Source organism: Rhea pennata, chromosome 19, assembly GCF_028389875.1.
Source record: "Rhea pennata isolate bPtePen1 chromosome 19, bPtePen1.pri, whole genome shotgun sequence".
Taxonomy (NCBI): domain Eukaryota; kingdom Metazoa; phylum Chordata; class Aves; order Rheiformes; family Rheidae; genus Rhea; species Rhea pennata.
The window spans coordinates 4,397,051-4,413,814 of NC_084681.1; the positions used below are offsets into that span (position 1 = coordinate 4,397,051).

At 38.1% G+C, this 16,764-nt stretch overlaps 1 protein-coding gene across 4 annotated transcripts in view; it reads left to right on the forward strand.

Moving 5' to 3' along the window:
- The window catches only part of TEX2 (testis expressed 2), a 66,369-nt gene that overhangs the window by 15,700 nt on the left and 33,905 nt on the right, over window positions 1-16,764 (forward strand). The window contains exon 1 of one of the 4 annotated variants that reach the window (XM_062591519.1): window positions 9,485-9,564. The exons of the other annotated variants lie outside the window; for them this stretch is intronic. Coding sequence (XP_062447503.1) covers window positions 9,486-9,564 — 79 coding nt within the window. The 5' untranslated portion in view covers window position 9,485. Of the gene's footprint in view, window positions 1-9,484; window positions 9,565-16,764 lie in introns of those variants that run through there. 4 annotated transcript variants of the gene reach the window in all.

The following is a 16,764-nucleotide window of genomic DNA, read 5'->3' on the forward strand; positions in this document are numbered from 1 at the left end:
ACAAGAGATGACTGAAGTCAAATGATAACAGGAAATCAATAAAACATTGTAAACAGTGGTGTTTTCCCATAAAGACCAGAAGGATAGTACAAATGAATAGTTGTATGAACTGGGTTTTAACATTCATTACCTAGTGCCTTTGTGGTTTGGAAACCGTTATGCTCTCTGACCCCAGTGGTGTTGGATGACAGGAACATTGCGAAAGAACATCCCTTAGTGATGGTGAAAGCACTGGGTGCTCTGGGCTGCTTGTCCTGCTGCTGCTGGGTTGTACCCTGAGCACAGACTACACAAAGTTGTCGTATAAACATTAGAGACCTGAAGCTGTGAGAAGATGGGATGGTCAAGCTTAAAAGAGGTCTCTTCAACAATATGAAAATGTGTGTTCTGCAATTGGTTTCTTCTTCTAAAGGATCTGTTTGAATGCTAAAAGTTGCTATATTGGGTTTCAATGGCTGGTGCAGAAAATTGTGAGCAGTAAGATTCTAAATTTTACTCTGAATTTCACGTGGTTTAAATTATACTTCAATTTTAAAATCAAAGTTCAAAAATATAAGCACAAACTAAGCTGCTATCTCCCTTAACACTAGAAATTTCTGAAGTGGATCATAAAGTGCTGAAGCATGTAACTGCAACCTGTCATGAACTGTAATGAAGTTATGATATGAAATTAAATAGCTGCAGAAATAATTTTGTTTTGCCAGAAGCTGTGATTAAGATTGAGGGAGCAAAAATGTCTGTTTTATGAGCCCAAAGAGAAGAAAAAGGCTTCCTTGGGAGGGAGGGAGACAGTCATACACTCTTGTGAGTATGGTAGTTTGATTAGGAAATAACTGCTTAACATGAGATACTAAAAACAGACACAGTGAAAGTTGCCATCTAGGTTTGGCTCTATCTTTAGGCTTGCAATTGCAGCATGTTGTATTAGCTTCCCTTGTGAAACTTCTGAATTGGACAAACCTGCTTGTGATTCTTCAGATTTCATAACTATTCCTCTAGATGAGTCTGGAAATAATGATCTTGCAACTGAATTCCCATAGTACCTTTCCCACACAACCGCTGCCTGCCTGTCCCTTCCCAGATTTTGTTTGTCTCCCTGCCCAAAAGCAGCAAATGCAAGGTGAAGATTTTTATGTCCTGGTTGCCTCCCAAACTGGATAATTCCATTCTGCTTGTTAGTATAACTGTCATTTCTATTGCCTAGAGGGGCTTCGCTTTCTGTCCCAATACTCCTGTGTAATGTTCGGGATTGAATGCATAGATAAATATGTTTTGGTGGTAGGTGAAATTATCCATATGTTCCTCCTCTTGTTTGTAACTGCTGTTAAGTCTGATAAGCCTTATCTTTGTAAGACCTTCACAGTAGTAGTTCCTTCTGTGTAATCATTTTCACACTCCTTCCTTTTCAATTTGGCTCACAATTCAATAGTAAACAAATTGTGAGAAGGGGCAAGAAATGGGGGGAGATGATCCAAAGTGTCTATAGGCTCAAAAGTATGCTAGTTAATAAAGGCTTTGCCAGGTCTCTGATAAACCGTCTGAGCAAATGCATAACAACCTTTGCAATATTATTAGATCTTTATGGGAGGAGGGAAAATTACATTTATCCATTATTTTTAGTGGATAACAAGAGATGTGGGTAGAGAAAGGTCCAGCAGTGCACGCAAACTAACTCCTGTTCTGTAGCTCCAAGTGGTCATTCCTTCTACCACAACAGGCCTAGTTCTCCAAGGTGCCTTAGCACTGTCTAGAGATTACAGGCAACCTGGAGATTCGTGCCCAATGCCTCTAGAGAAGTGCATGGACGCTGAATGTATGTTAAAAGATTAACTTTGGAGATAGGTTGTATTTAAGAGAGCAGAAGTGGTGTTTGGTTATAGGGACCTCTGTTTTGTCATGCAGCTTGGAGCTGTGGAGTGGTAACTGTGCGAGTAAAGAATGGATATTAGAAACCTCTTCTGATGAGTTGGGGATTCTTCTCATTTTTATTTTTAATAGCCAAACTTACACAATTCTATCTAAGTATTTGTTATTCTTTCTCTCAAGCTAAAACATTGCAATTAAGATTATAAAAATGAATAAATGTCTGCTGCACCTTGAATGTTGTTTTACTACTTTACTTTCCCAATATGTAATTTTTAAACCAGCTTCTTGTGTCCAGAAGCCATAAGCAGTGTATTTAGCAATTAAAACTGTTATGGATTGACAGTTCTACCAATGTCTTTCTAGTCACAGAATGAATATAATGTAAATAGAGAAGCTGGTTTGAAAAGCCACTGATAGCTGTAGCCAAAAATTTAGTATGCTAATCTGTGTAATCCATCCAGATCTCATACTGTTAAAGCTGTTGTGAAGACATTATCAATTATGATCACACTTCTAATTCCTTTATGGAGTTTAGGAGAACTTTTGTAAGAGATACAGAGATTATTCCACGGTTTAATGGAAAGGAGTTTGTCTTCCTGAGCGGTGATGAATGTGAGGTGAAAAGATTTCCATCCTATGTCTAGACTTCCCCTTGTACTATTTTTTCGTCCCTCCCCCCCCCACCCCAAGCAACTAATCTTGTTTTTTTAAGGACTCAGTTATATGTGGTATGGCAGAGGCAGCTCCTTAGAGGCGGGAGGGGTTCCTCAGATGCTGGTCATCACTGGTGTGTCACCTCATCCTGGAAGGCGGCTGTAGGTGCCCTGCATGCTTGGCTTCTCTGACTTGACACATCTCAGCAATTACAAGCCTTGCTTAAATGACTACACCCTGATGGATGGTCATGTATGAGGAAGTGGGTACTTGCTGACTTATTAGCAGTGTATATAATTTAGAGCTTCTATAACTGACTGGCTCTATTTAATAGATGAGTGTATGGTAGATTTATCAAGCACGTATATAAAAACATGGCCATCTGTGAAACTAAAATTGTCTGCATAATACTGTAATTTAACAAGGCAGGGTATGGCTCAAAGACAGATATTTCCCATTGCCCTTTTGAATCCATCTGGTGGCTTTTGCTGTTCTTTTATCTCCTAGCAAATCAAGACCTTAAAATTGATGACCTAAAATTCATTTCCTTGAAGCTACTTTAAGATACTTTTTTTGGGTATGCACAAAATGTAGCCCAGACATGGTGAAGTGCAGTGGTTTTTATTTATTGTATCTGGGAGTTGAGAATATATAGACATTATTTCTGTCTGCAATGGTAGAAACTTCTACAGTGCTGAAGGTGTTTGCAGCTTTTGCTAGACAGATGTAAAAGTGATAGCATCTGATTACTGAACAGCAAATATTATGGAATGAAAAAGGGAAGATTTTGGCACTTTTTTAACCAGGAAATACTGCATAGGAGAGTAAAAGTGAAGAGCCTGCATGTGCACTAACGTGTACTAGCTGAATTTTAAAGTAGAACTGTTGCTCTCTACAAAAACTGGCTAACAACATTTTTTTTCCCTTTACATTTCACCATGAATTCAGCAGGCAACCAGGGAATCGGGGTATGTATTGCCACAAGGCACCCACCTGCTGACCTTTTCATTTTCAGGATTGTCAGATAAGGATTCCTGGAGATAATTATGTTGATTAACATTTGCAAAAGTGAAATCTGCCTGCATGTTTTACAGCTCCATATGTAGCTGATCAGAATTTAGAATGTGCCTCTCTGATAAAGAGGCCCGGAGGAATGATTTTGTTTATGGATGTTCTCCCGTCAGCCTAGTCTACCTGAGGTCTGCTTTCCCACTTAGATAAGGACCTATAGCTGTGTCTACATGTTATAATAGTGAATTATAGGAACAAATAATTGCCTTTCGAGCTGAGAGGGGAGAATGAGGAATGGCTCTCTGTTTTGCTTCCTACATGATTGATTATTGCAAACTACTTTTTACCAGAGGCAGTGAGAATACTTTTCAAGGAGTGTTTAAAATCTCCAGAAAACTGTTAACTAACTTAAACTTTTCAGGGAGTTTTGTGTTTTAAGTTCTTGGCCTGATTTAAGCTTTGAAAGACCCACGTTGGGCTAGGTCAATGTTGCTTAGACAAAAGGAGAGGAGATACTGTTCTTATTCCTCCCAGTCTTACTTCATTTACTTTTTTGAGACTCTTCCCATAACAGTCTGTCTTTCCAGGAGTGCTACCAGTATCCACATTTTGAAATAGAAAAACAGGGTAGGAAGCATCCTCCTGTATTCCTGTCACTTAGATGTATGAATAAAAGGGATTTAAGGTACATGAGGACCTCAGTTTGCATCATCACAGGATTCTGATCTTTTTTTCCTTATAAGAAATATGGTGTCTTAGTATCTATTCTTCTGTAATTTGATCGTGTAAATTCAAATTGCAAGTAAAGTTGTTCTTCTTACTTGTACCTACCTACCATAGTTTCTCAGCAGTTAGGATTAAAAAAAAAAAATCTGCTGTGGGAGGTGTTCCTCATTTTCTGACTCAGTTGATGTCAGTAAGAATCAAGCCTGTACAGTAACTGTTAAGGTCACACGATCTGTAACTGACCTGTAATATGTTGCAATTGAAATATATCACAGCTTTTGGAAATACAAGTTACCCCAATCACTTCAAAAAAGCAACAGAGCTTAATAAATTAAATTGATCCATTAACTATTGCTCCATTCTGTGCCTGATGCAAGAAATGGAGGGAATGCAAATCATGCTAATGGCTTAGCTATTTCAGTGTCCTGTCTTTGGCAGTAACCTCTTTCATCTTCCAGAGAAGGAAGTCTGGAGCTCATGTCAATTAAGACACCTTGACATATTCAGAGTTACATGATAAGAAAAATAGGAAAACAGTTGTATTTAAATGCAAACATAAATGTGGATGCTTTTGCCATATAGATGCTTAACGCTTCTATAGATTTCATAAAATATTTGAATGTAGCATAATAAAATGTCTAGAAATTTTAAGGATGCTTCAGGCCTGTGCACTTTTTTTTTTTCTTTTTCTTTTTTTTTTTTTTTTTTATCTCCTCTCTTGAGAGGGAGAGATTAAATGCTTAAAGTGCAAACTTAATCTTTGAGAGAGACAATATGGAAACATATACAATACTTGAATGGCTCTAGAAGTTTTTTAACAAGGCAAAATAAAAACAAAATACTCTGTGTTATAATAGTTTCACTGGGAAACAGAGAAAACCTGGGATATTTGTCCAGATGCTTTCAACTGAGCCTCTCCTGTTATCTGTTCTCATGAAGATTTGACTATGATTCTGTGATTTTTTTTTTTTTTTTAATAAGCGAAAGTTTTGTCTTCTACATGTGAGAAACTCAGGTTGTTACATGCCATGTAGGTCCCATTTCATTTTTTTTTTAGTAGTCTTGAAAAAATGTTGCTATCTTGGATGTTCTCATATCCTCATTGCACTGCACTCGTTCTTCCAGTTGAAAGGCTGCAGTGCTGCTGAACTCTTGTATTTTAGTTTCTAAGTTTTTGGATTGAACATAAATCTGAATGAAATGAGGTGAATGTTGCCTTAAGCAGAGAGAGATGGCTGGTACTTGCCAATTTGACATTTTATTTTCCTGCTTTTCTTAGTACAAGGTTCCTTTAGAGTTGACTTTACATTTTGTTAACTGTCTATGGATTTTTCTATGAATTAGGTGTTAGAGGAGTTTAAAGCATAGAAACTTTCATTAGTAGTTCATAATCTCTGTACTCTTGTTGCCTTAATGAGATGGGCTCTGTGATTCTGGAGCTGGTTTGATTTGGTTCTTAGTCCTTTTTTTCTTTCTTTTTTTTTTTTTTTTTTTTTTTTAATGTTCTTGTAAGTTAGTGGTTCTGCATGAAAAAACATGGTCCTGTTTAAAGTGCTGTGTGAATACTAACCTTCTCATTACTTCAGTGAGACAAGTTAAAATCTTTCTCGCCTTCCTTATAATCTGGAAATTCAAAATAACATGATGACCTGCTCAGGTCCTCCAAAGAATTCTGGATATCCAGTCCATAAGTCATTTCCTTCTCAATTCAGACTATGAAGACTTTTTTTTTTTTTGGTTGTGCAGTGCTGATGTGTATTTCTTGCTTTTGCAGTTCCCAGGATGAAATGCTGGAAAAACCTTTCTCCACTAAGTGGCTCCTGTATGAATTTAATAAATGTAACGCTACTAAATGAATGACAGAAATCTGTTTGCAAGACTGTCTCTCTTAGCTGAAATACGTAAGTGCTAGGAACAATTTAAAAAAAAAATCTTGCAGGACTTTTGGGTTGAATTACTTTTGTCCCAGTGCTTCTCTTGACTGCAGACCTCAAAGACTTCCATGTTAAGATGTCCTATTTATTGACCTTTTCCTAAGCTTTTCTGTCCTTTGGATGTTGAGGGTATGATACTTTTAGGAACTTCTGAAAACTTCCGTTCTATCTGAAATGCATGTTTTGCATTTATCAAAGACGCTTTTTGCTTTCCTTGGGTAGATGAGATGGAGGAAAGTAAGCTAATGTAATAGTCACTGTAACTGTAGTCTGCTATTTTAATAGATGTAGTATTTTAATAGACACATGTATTTTCAGGCAGTTTAAGTTAATCAGCTTTCATGTATTGAGTTTGTAGTTATGTGTGACTACCTTTTCAGTTGTATAAAACCTTTCTAAGATAGAAGCCCCTTTCCTTCTCACAATAGAAGCCCCTTTCCTTCTCACAATAGAAGCCCCTTTCCTTCTCACAGAAGATTAAAGCTTGCTGAAAGTAGCCTTACTTTGATTAGCTGTGTTTTTTTTTTCTTTCTTCTTTTTTTTTTTTTTTTTTTTTTTGCCAACTGCCTAGAGGTCTGAACTCCAGAAGTTGAAAAAACACCACCAAAGCTACAGGATGAGAAAGATCAGAAACCAGATATTTCTCAGATAATAAATACGTTGTGCTGCGAGCATGCCAAAGTCCTAGATAAGTAAAGTCATCTGTATTCCTGCAGGGAGTTTTGTACTTCTTGCAGTTCTCACAAGCTGTAGAACAGTGCAAAGGCCATGTGAGCTGTCCCGGCAGACCTGAGGATAGTGTGCTGCTGTTGGCAGGTTTTAGATAATCTCTCATCAGATTAATGGGGAGTTGATATTTTTTCCTCTCCACCAATGAAAGAGGGAGACAGTTATAATCCTGCATGGGATGATGTTCTACCTTACCATTTTCCTTCTCAATAACATGTATTTTTTTGTGTGTGTGTTACATAAAAGTTGTACTGGAATTTTGCAGGTCTCTTGCAAAAACAAGATTTGACCTATTGCAGTTGAAAAGTGCTGTATTAATATGATGGCAAAGCAGCAACCTCTGTCTAGATATGTCATCAGATCTGTCGAATTGCAGAAGTCCTTCTTGCCTTCATGTTGACAGGCTTCAGCTCCCAGCTGCAGCTTGGAAGCATGGCCCTCATTACTAGAGGCATTTTTTTCTTAGCTAGTTTTCTGTTTCACACTTTAGCAGATTTGCTGCATCCTCTGTTTCTAATCTAATGCTGATGCATCTTGGGAATTAATGATAAACTCCAAGCGTAGTGTTGGTGTTCTGTTGAAATTGCGTCCTTTTGGGATGATGCCTTGCTTCTGAAGTTGCAGCAGAACACAGACCTCGTTCTGCGAGCTTGTTTTTCAGGTTATGGGCTGTGGCGGCTGCGAGTCCCTGCTGTCCTGCAGCTGACATTCACTCTGTTTGCAGAAAACTCCAAATATTTCTGGGTTTCTATATGTTCTTGTTTTAAAAACAAGAAGTTTTGCAATATATAGCAAAATAAAATGTCTCTGCCCAGTATTTACTGATCTTCTGTGAGTTATTGCATGTTTTACTTTAAATTTTCAGTGTTGGAAAGCATTAAAAGGAAAACAGAAGAAAATATTTTTTTTATGACTTTAAACCTTTAAACAGCTTTTTTTTTTTTTTTTTTTTTTTTTTTTTTTTTTTTTGTGAGTATGTGAGTGAATTAAGGCCCCTGCAGCTTTATGAAGGTTTTGGTGTAAGTGGTATGTCATGGAAGGAGAAAAATTAATCTCTTATTAGTAAAGGTAGGGAAATGACTGTGGTAGCTGACCTTTCTTTAGGTCTTTGGGGAAAATGTTAATATAGAATAGATTCACTTAGCTAATATTAATCAATTTTTCTTTTGAGTTTTGGAAGCATAGTTCATATGAGCATGTGTTAAGGACTTTATTAGTAGCACCAGTCTTCAAAATTACTAGAATGTTTTCAAAGTCTCCTTATTTGTCATTGCAATTTTATTTGACCTTCTTGTCTTGCACTTCAGTAAACAACCTCCCTTGTTTGTCTCTTTAGTGATAGGTTTATGGTTCTCGTTAAAAGTGTTCTCACTGATACTTTAAATGAAAGGTCCTAAGCAAGATTTTTAAATATTGTTGAACACATCTTAAATACTGGTTATTTAACTTGGATTCTTTCTACCTTAAAAACACTTGCACAAAAATATAATCCTTCCTTTACGAAGCTCAGAGAACTCCTGACGGAGGTGTTCTGACTGTTGGAGCCAATTTAGTTGTGGTGACTTGATTAACTTCTGTAGGGGTATGTGCTGTGGAAGATCTCTATGTGTGTACGTTATAGTGAGTGGCACCATCTATTCTGGCTGGGTAAAGTATTTACTGTGATCTTAGTTTTGACTTCTGTTGAATACATGGGACTATATTCATCTAATATCACTTAACTGATATAAAATTGTTCATTTCTATACTTCTTGTAAGTCTGTCTTTTCCTTATCTCTAAGTCCGTATTTCCTGTCCAACTGTTTAATAGTTCATTTTTGTTTGTTTTTTTCTGCATCTCAAGTCCAGTTGCATGAACTTGAGAGTGAAGCAGAACTTCTTTCTTAGTACTGTTGGAAAGTGAGATTTAAAGTATTATCTTCAAACTGGGTAACTAGATCCCTAACACAAGGACTTCATGAGGCTATCATGTGATGGTAATTACCAACACTTCCTATGTAGTTCATTTAAAAGTAATGACTAGCGGATGTAAAAGGAGTAATGAGTGTTAACCATGAAATACATTAACTGATGGAGGTTCCAGAGAAATTTAATTTGTGGTAATTAGACTTTTAAATGGCGATGGGAAAAGATGTTGAAACTTGAGTTTTTTTGTATCCTGTTTTATCTTTTATGCAATAAATGCATTGAGTGAGGTGACATGTGCATGACAAGTAGTGGTTCTTTAGCTATGATCTCTCCTTCAGTGAGGTTGTTCTGGACAGACACACTGGAGTTGGTTTTCTAGACTGCTTCTGTGATAAAGTAGTTCTAAGATTACTGGAGACATAAACTTCTGATGATTTAAAGCACTGCTTAGAATCAAGGCTATAACTGCTAGGATTGTTAATATTTATGCTTTGTTTTGAAGAAGCCGAAACAAAGACTTCCAGCTCCTAATTCAGTAGAAGGAATTTTGTCTGTTTGAGAGCTGTCTGTCATTTCTCTTAAATGAGCAGAAAGATAGTATGGAGCGATGGGATACCAGCAACAGTCCTCCCTTATCCTTCAGTGGACAGAAGGGGGATGCGTGGCAGATTATCGATGGACATGTTTGTAATGATGAAATCCCCTCCGCTTCCCTCCCCTCAACTCCCCAGAAAAAGTGAGTGTGAAAATTAGACTTTCTGGTTTTGTTTATTTAAGAAATGAGTTTATTTGATAGTTTTGCTGCCTTAAGACTTAAACAAAATAGGTGTGCTGGGCCTGTGACAAAACTTCATACTCCAAAAAAAAAAAAAAAAAAGTCATTGCTGCCAGCTGCTCGACCTTGGTAATACTCATTCAGCTGCAATTGTGCTTATACATTTGCTATTGAAGACTTCTGGCTCATTCCTCTCTGATACTTACATGCTTAAGCCCAGAACTTGCTCTCTCATCTTGTTAAATAAGAACTGGGTATGTGCTGCAGCTCAGATTACACTGATTTAACTGGTTTAGAAAGTTTAAAAATGTAGCTGAAACAAAATGCCAAGTCTCATTCCTCAGCTATTGCCACATCTCCGATATTTTGTTTTATCTTTCATAGAGAAAAGTGCTACAGAACGTATCTGTGTTTTACCTGCATAAACAGAAATCTGTGATGGTATAACATAAATGCAACAGTTCATACAGGGTTTTCTTAAGTAGGAAAGTCTGTATAGCTTTACAAGTTTAAGCTAACACTGTAACGCATTACTTTCTCTAAAATCTGAAACTAAGAATATGCATGAAGTTGTGTGAATAGTTTGACCTCGTTCATTGTCCACTTACCTAATCTTCTGTCTTACATAATAAACAAAACTCATTAATTGTCACAGCAGGAAAATGGAACCTCGATAGATGATATCCTAGAAGAGCATTCATTCCGAAATGATGAGTTACCCAAGGTGGTACTGAACTGGGTGTGTAATATGGCTTGGTTTTCGGTAACTAAAGCTTGCTTCCAAGTAAAGCAGCTTTAAAAGCTGCTTTTCATAATGGACTTTTTTCTGCACAGTTAAGGATCTGACTGACCCTCCTGTAACCAAAGTAGATGCAAAACCTGTTTTGAATGCTGTTTGCTTCTCCTGTGCTTCTAGCATGGTTTTGGAACAGTGTCTGACACTTGGAAATGACTTCTGAGGAATTAAGAATAATAATAATGAACCATATCAGTCCTAAAGAACATACTTTATTTTCCTCTGCCTAGGAAATGGCAGTTTGCTAAATTGGGGAGGAGTGATGGTGCAAAAGGATTATTGGTGAAATCAAAGATTTAATCAGTTAGAAACATCCATCTTTCACTTTGAACAGTGGTGGTGATTTGCATGAAGTCCAATTATTGCATTCTGAATAATCTAGTGGCTTCCTGGGTAGCTCTTTGGGCTTGTTTTTTTCTGATGCAACCAGCAGATGTAGGGGGAAGTATTAAAATGTTTTTTAATAACATATAAGACACTTTCTTTAATCAGCAGTTAGGAAATTTTTGTTTTGCTGAAAACACCTTTTTTTCTGGTCTGCAGTTAACAGCAATGAGCAAGGAAAATCATCTGCTTGTTTTTAACTTCATACAGATCTTCTGAGTGTTTTGCTAGTACAGCATACTCTTCCTTCCTCCCTGCCCCCTTGAATAGATGTTGCAGTAACTAATAGTAATATGATTGGAATGGTTGGCCTGTTGCAATATGTCTGGATTTAGTTCCCCATCTGTTCTGTTTCTGCAACTAAAAGATTATGCAAAACATTGAATTGCTCTACTAGATTTTTCTAACATAGTTATTAAACATGGCTAAATTGAACCTTGAATGTGCAATATCAAAAGGTGAGCTGTGCGAGACAGGTGAGAAACAAATATAAAACCCTCCTCTCATTAATAGGCATCCCAGTTGGTCATTCTTGGTGAAGGTAAGAGCACACATTCCTGTAGCAACACTCTTAAAAGGCGTAGTGGCCTAACGTGACCAAGTGCTGCCCAACATCTGGTGGATTCTGGGTGTTCCTGCTCATTAAATAGTGAATCATGGCGTCCTGGAGATGTGTTGTCACCTGGGGTGAAAATTCAGCTTCAACTACCGTGCTGAGCTGCATCGCAGCTTGGTAGGAAAGGACTTGAGAAATATTTTTTACTCGTAGGAGCAAATGGCAATGTGCACGCACTGTTCACCTGGCATACTGTTGCCCATCCTTGCAGAACTTTAAAAGTGATGCCTAATAGATGAGATTTTTAACAGCTAGGTGGATAATGGGAGTACTTGTCCTTAAAATAAGAGCTGGAAATGGCAGTGATGGTTGCACAATGCTTCCATTCCACCCTGCAACAGCATCTAAAACTCAAAGCTTATGGAGGAAGGGAATTATTTTCTTATCACCCCTCCCACACCCAGCCAGTGCACACCCTGCTCACACCCTGAGCTGCATTCAGATTTTGAAGCATTTGAAACCCAAGAATTGAAGATTATTTTTCAGGCCCATCTGTTATGTAAATAAAAATGATGTCTTACATCTTTAGGATCAACAAGAACAGCAACAACACCTCCCCCCCCCCCCCCCAAAAAAAAAAAAAAAAAAAAAAACAGCTAAGAAGGCAAACAGGAAAGATGGGAAAGTATGGCTTTAAAAAGAAGGGCCAGTGAAAATGCACATTTCTGCAGATATTCATGTAATCTGCAGCTGGACGGTTTGGAATTGCGCCCCTTCAAAAAAGAGGGAAAGAATGCAGGTTCCCTAGGGAGGGGGACGGCAGTTGAAACGGCTGGTGGGAGAAGGATCCGAGTTGCAGGGGAAGAATAGCAAAAAGAGGAAACAATGAGCAGGGACAAATGTGGAGGTGCAGGTATTAAAAATGATTTAAGAAAAAAATAACCTATGGTTCAAGAACTTGATAAAACATGTTTGTTATCAAAACCTAGTTCCTAGTAAAAGAAATGTTAGTAGTGTAACAGTGGAAGAAAGGAATGAGGGATGTTAGTGCTGCAATTTCTCTGGAAAAGTTTCTAAACATCTCCTGGGGGTGGGGGGAGATTCATTTGAAATTAAAAAGAGAAACGTGCTTAGAAATAGATTGGAAAAATGACCCTGCACAGAGCAGGATAAAATCTTCCCTATCCTGTGTTTGTGGAGGGAAATTACTCTTTGACATTAAGTATGTTGAGAGGACTTGCCTAAAGCGTGGTGGTAATGTAGAGAGTGTTGCTATTGTAATCCCTATTGATACTCAAAATGTAGTAAAATGTCCAGTGTTGACCAAAGCACATGTGCTGTCTCAAGTAGATAGCATTGTGATGTTGCTGCTGTATTTCAGGTTGCTTTTTTCCTTTTTTTTTTCCTTTATTTATTTATTTTTTTTTCCTTTTTCCATGTAGCAATTATCTGAAAATTTAATACAAGATGTACACTTACCTTTCCACAGTTGTGTGTCGGGGAGAAGCATGAATTGCCTTGCAGCAGAACTGGGCTATGAACAGGGTTGATTTAAAAAGTACTAGGAAGATCAAACAAGGTTAAAAAATGTATATTTGCTCAAATGGGAATGATTGTTCCAGAAAATCAGTTCCCACAACTGCAGTGCCGTTTGGTCCAGCCGTTGAGGGCGTTGGATCCTAGTTCCCCTGTCAGTCATGTGCTGAGGATGCCAAAGTGCAGTTGGGTTATGTTAACTTCCTGCTGCTGCCCTGTTGATAGTGCTGATTTTTATAAGACATAATTCATGGTATGATAACATACTTAAGGGTGGAGAAATAATGACTAATCGAGAATTTCCTTCCTTTGTATGATAACTTGTTAATCGTGATATAAAAATAATCTTGCTTATTTGGTAAGTAACAGATTCTTTTTCAGTGTTTTTGGTGTGTGCAAGAAAACTTCATCTGTTTCAGGTAATTAGCACTGTGTGTTTTGGCAACTGCTGTTTAAACACAAGGTAATTAACTGTACAGTGTAAATATAGTATGCGGAAGATCTAACCAAATTTGTGGATATCTAGCTGATCAAAAATAAACCAGAAATGTTATTTGTTGAGGGGAAGTAGTAGTTAATATTGATCTCCTGTGTTGCCAGATTCTTGATCCAAGGTAAGTGCAGGATGAGTAGAAGAGAAGAGCTCTGTCAGTTCAGTAGCAGCATGTGCTAGGCTGGAGGAAGCACAGCTCCTGTGTGTTCTTGCTCGTGCGCTCTTTTTCTTTTTTTCTTTTTCCTTCTTCCTTAGTTTTATAAATGGCTAACTGACAGAATGACCAGGAACACTCGTGTGTGTGTTGTTGTTCTCCTTTCCTCCCTCCCACTCAAATTTTGGTTTGGTGCTCCCGTAACTTCACAGTTTGCACAAAACTTTAGAGTACAGATATGTGATAGCTGACAGTCTAGCCTTGGGGAAAAGGAAATGGAGTTGCATATGTATCTTTCCAATAGAAATCTTTTTTTTATCCCCTAAAAATAAAATTTGCACTTGGCTGACAGATATGGAAATCTGCTGTCTGAGCCATGTGACATGTCGCGGAGGCACAGATCCCCTGTGCTCGTGGCGTTCCCAGTGTGCTTTCTCACCAGGAAAGTGAGAGACCAGGTTTCTCACCAACCACAGCACTCACCAAGTTGTATATACATATGACAGACTAATCCATATCTAAACTTTTGAAAAGCTGAGAGTTCATACTCTTAGGGAAATAACTACTTGACCCACAGAAATGGCAGGAAAGCTAACAATTTCAGGAGCCTTAAGTGGACTAGAGGTACAGCTCCATCAATGACAGCGACTTTTTACACTTTGTTACTCTTTACTATTCTTTGAGATGTCGGAGGGGCTTTTGGGATGACAGAAAACAGTTCCACGGTAATAGTTGAAACCAGGTTTGATCGTGAGGCAGAATTGTGTAGGGAGTTGGGTGCTGTGCTTTTATGCCTCATAAGACGCATATAGTTCAAAACATGTGGCTTAGGGAAATTATACATAAAAGTGGCTGTGCTCACATAAGTCACTGGTATAGACACTGTTTAGATGTAAAAAGTAGATTGGTAAGTGTAATCTGAATGTTACGCAGAATCCTCAATCTGTTTTCCCAAAGGAGTAAGTTTTAAATAGTAGCAAAAATAGTAATTTTTCATTGTATTAATGTTTAAAAATTGGACACTTTAGTGCAGTATTAGAGCCTGTGATTTTTCAGACTGGTCGTCTGCGTTCCTGTCCATGTGCCTGACTGCAGGAGGACGTGGCCTGGAGATGTCCTGGAGGGATCCTGCTAGGTAGCTCTGTCACCGAATGGCCGGCTTCTAACATGCGATGGGGAGGCTAAATAGGCACTTGTCGGGAATTCAAGCTGTGTAGTGTATGGATTTCTCTGCAGCTGGAATAGATAATAAAAGTAAAGCTTTCTCCTTGATAGTGGCTCATTCTATTCTTAAAAATTGTATAGTGCCAACAAAAATGTCCCTGCCTGTAAGGAGAACAATTGGTGTTTTAGAGCAGAAAAGAGCCTAATGCTAGTATAGCAGAGAAGAGTGAAGACCAGAAAGTATTTGTTGTGCTTCTTTTGGAGTCCCTGTCTTTTGTTAGGTGCTAAACCTGTGAATGGGTGAGGGGGAGGAATTAGTAGGCCTTTGCAGATTGTTTCCTAGACATGGTGCAGAGCAAGAAGCCACCTCATGTGGCTATATCTTCAGGTAGAAGAGTGTTGTCTCTGAGATGTAGCTGCCTTGTTTTAGCTAGTAAAGAGCTGCCTGCCTCTGATCAGGATTCAGTCTTGGATTAGATTTCTGTATCAAACCTCCAGCTTCATTTTGGCAGAAAGATGAAAGTGATACTGCCTTCACTATCTTCAAATTAGCCTGTATTCATGCATATAATATAGCTGATACTAATTGGAGCAAACACTGAAAGCCTGATATTCCTGCTCCAAGGGTAGCAGTTAATGTACCAGGTCAAGTCAATGCTCATTCTTTCTGGTTCAATTAGTAATTAATGCAGAATAGAGTAACTGGATATTTTTCAATCTCTTCTAGTGCATTTAAGAACACTGTAGTGGATTCAGTGTGTTAGCTGTTAGGAGGGAGGCACATGTTGGAAAAAAGTCGGTGAATTTGATCACGTTTTAGGCAAGCAGCTCAAACCACTGAACTGTCATAAAGACTTCAGCCATGCTCTTGTGTGGGATCTGATTGTGGGAGCATATTCTGAGGTTTCTAATCCTACATGGAACGGTCTAGTGAGCTCTAGGGATGGTACAATGGAAGGAAATAGATTTGCATGATGGGAGAGGGGAATGGGCAGGGAGAGCCAAGAGGTGGATATTCAACTGAAATGGTATTTAGCCTTGCTCTTGCTTTCTGAAGCAGCCCTTTAGAAATTAATTTTCAGCATGCTTATGTAAAAGCGTGTCCTGGGAAGATAAGTCACTTTGGAAAGAGCTGGGAAAGTTTTCAGCATATTTTCCTTGCTGCATAGTTTGGACTGTTTCTAGACAATGTTTCTGTAGTTGCTGATTGCTGTTAGTTTAATAATGCAGTAACAATTGAATTGCTATTTTCTTGACAAATTGATCTGAAAAATGAGCAGTGTAGCACTTTGTATTTTGTCTCTTAACCATTTTTATGATAAGCTGTTCAGGTGGGAAGTGGAGGAAAGTGTGAATAGGTTCTGAAAACTTATTTTGGTTGCTTGAGCCCAGACTGACTCCCTGAGGTTTGCAGTAGAACTGGATTTAAGGCTGGAACAAACATTTCTGGAGACTTTGCATGAAGCATAGTAGAATTCAGTTCCTTTTGTACAACTATTGGAAGACATGTGAATGCTAGAAGAAGCAAGGAATAAACCAGTCAATAATTTAGAAGCCACAAAATGGATGACCATACTGAGTCGGAAGTTGTTTCTTTTGATCCAATTAAACTGGATAAGCTGGGTAGCAAAGACTTGCTGTTTTAAAATGTTTAACACAGCACCTTTACTGGCACGGGTTAGAAAATGTTTACTAGCATTGCCACTAGCAAGTATAAGGGTCTACAACCTTTGTTAGAAAAATTATGACAAACAGGTGGCATTGTCTTGCTACAAAATACAATCTTCGATCCCACAACTGTTTGTGAAGTACATGTTTCTTCAACACCATGTCATCATTCTTCTGAACTGTTCTTTAAATGTCAACAAAGGCATCTCATTAATTCTGCTAGACAGTTTGATTACAGCATTTTAACAGCTCCTGGAAAGTAATTCAGTTACTATAGTGGTAAACTTGCTGTCTTGATGATGAAGATGAAGTATTGCTTCACAGCTAGAAAGGCAGAGCTTGTCTTGTAATTCCTGATCCATCTTTGAGAACAGCCACCAGTGGCTTGGTTTGAATATGTGTGATATTTC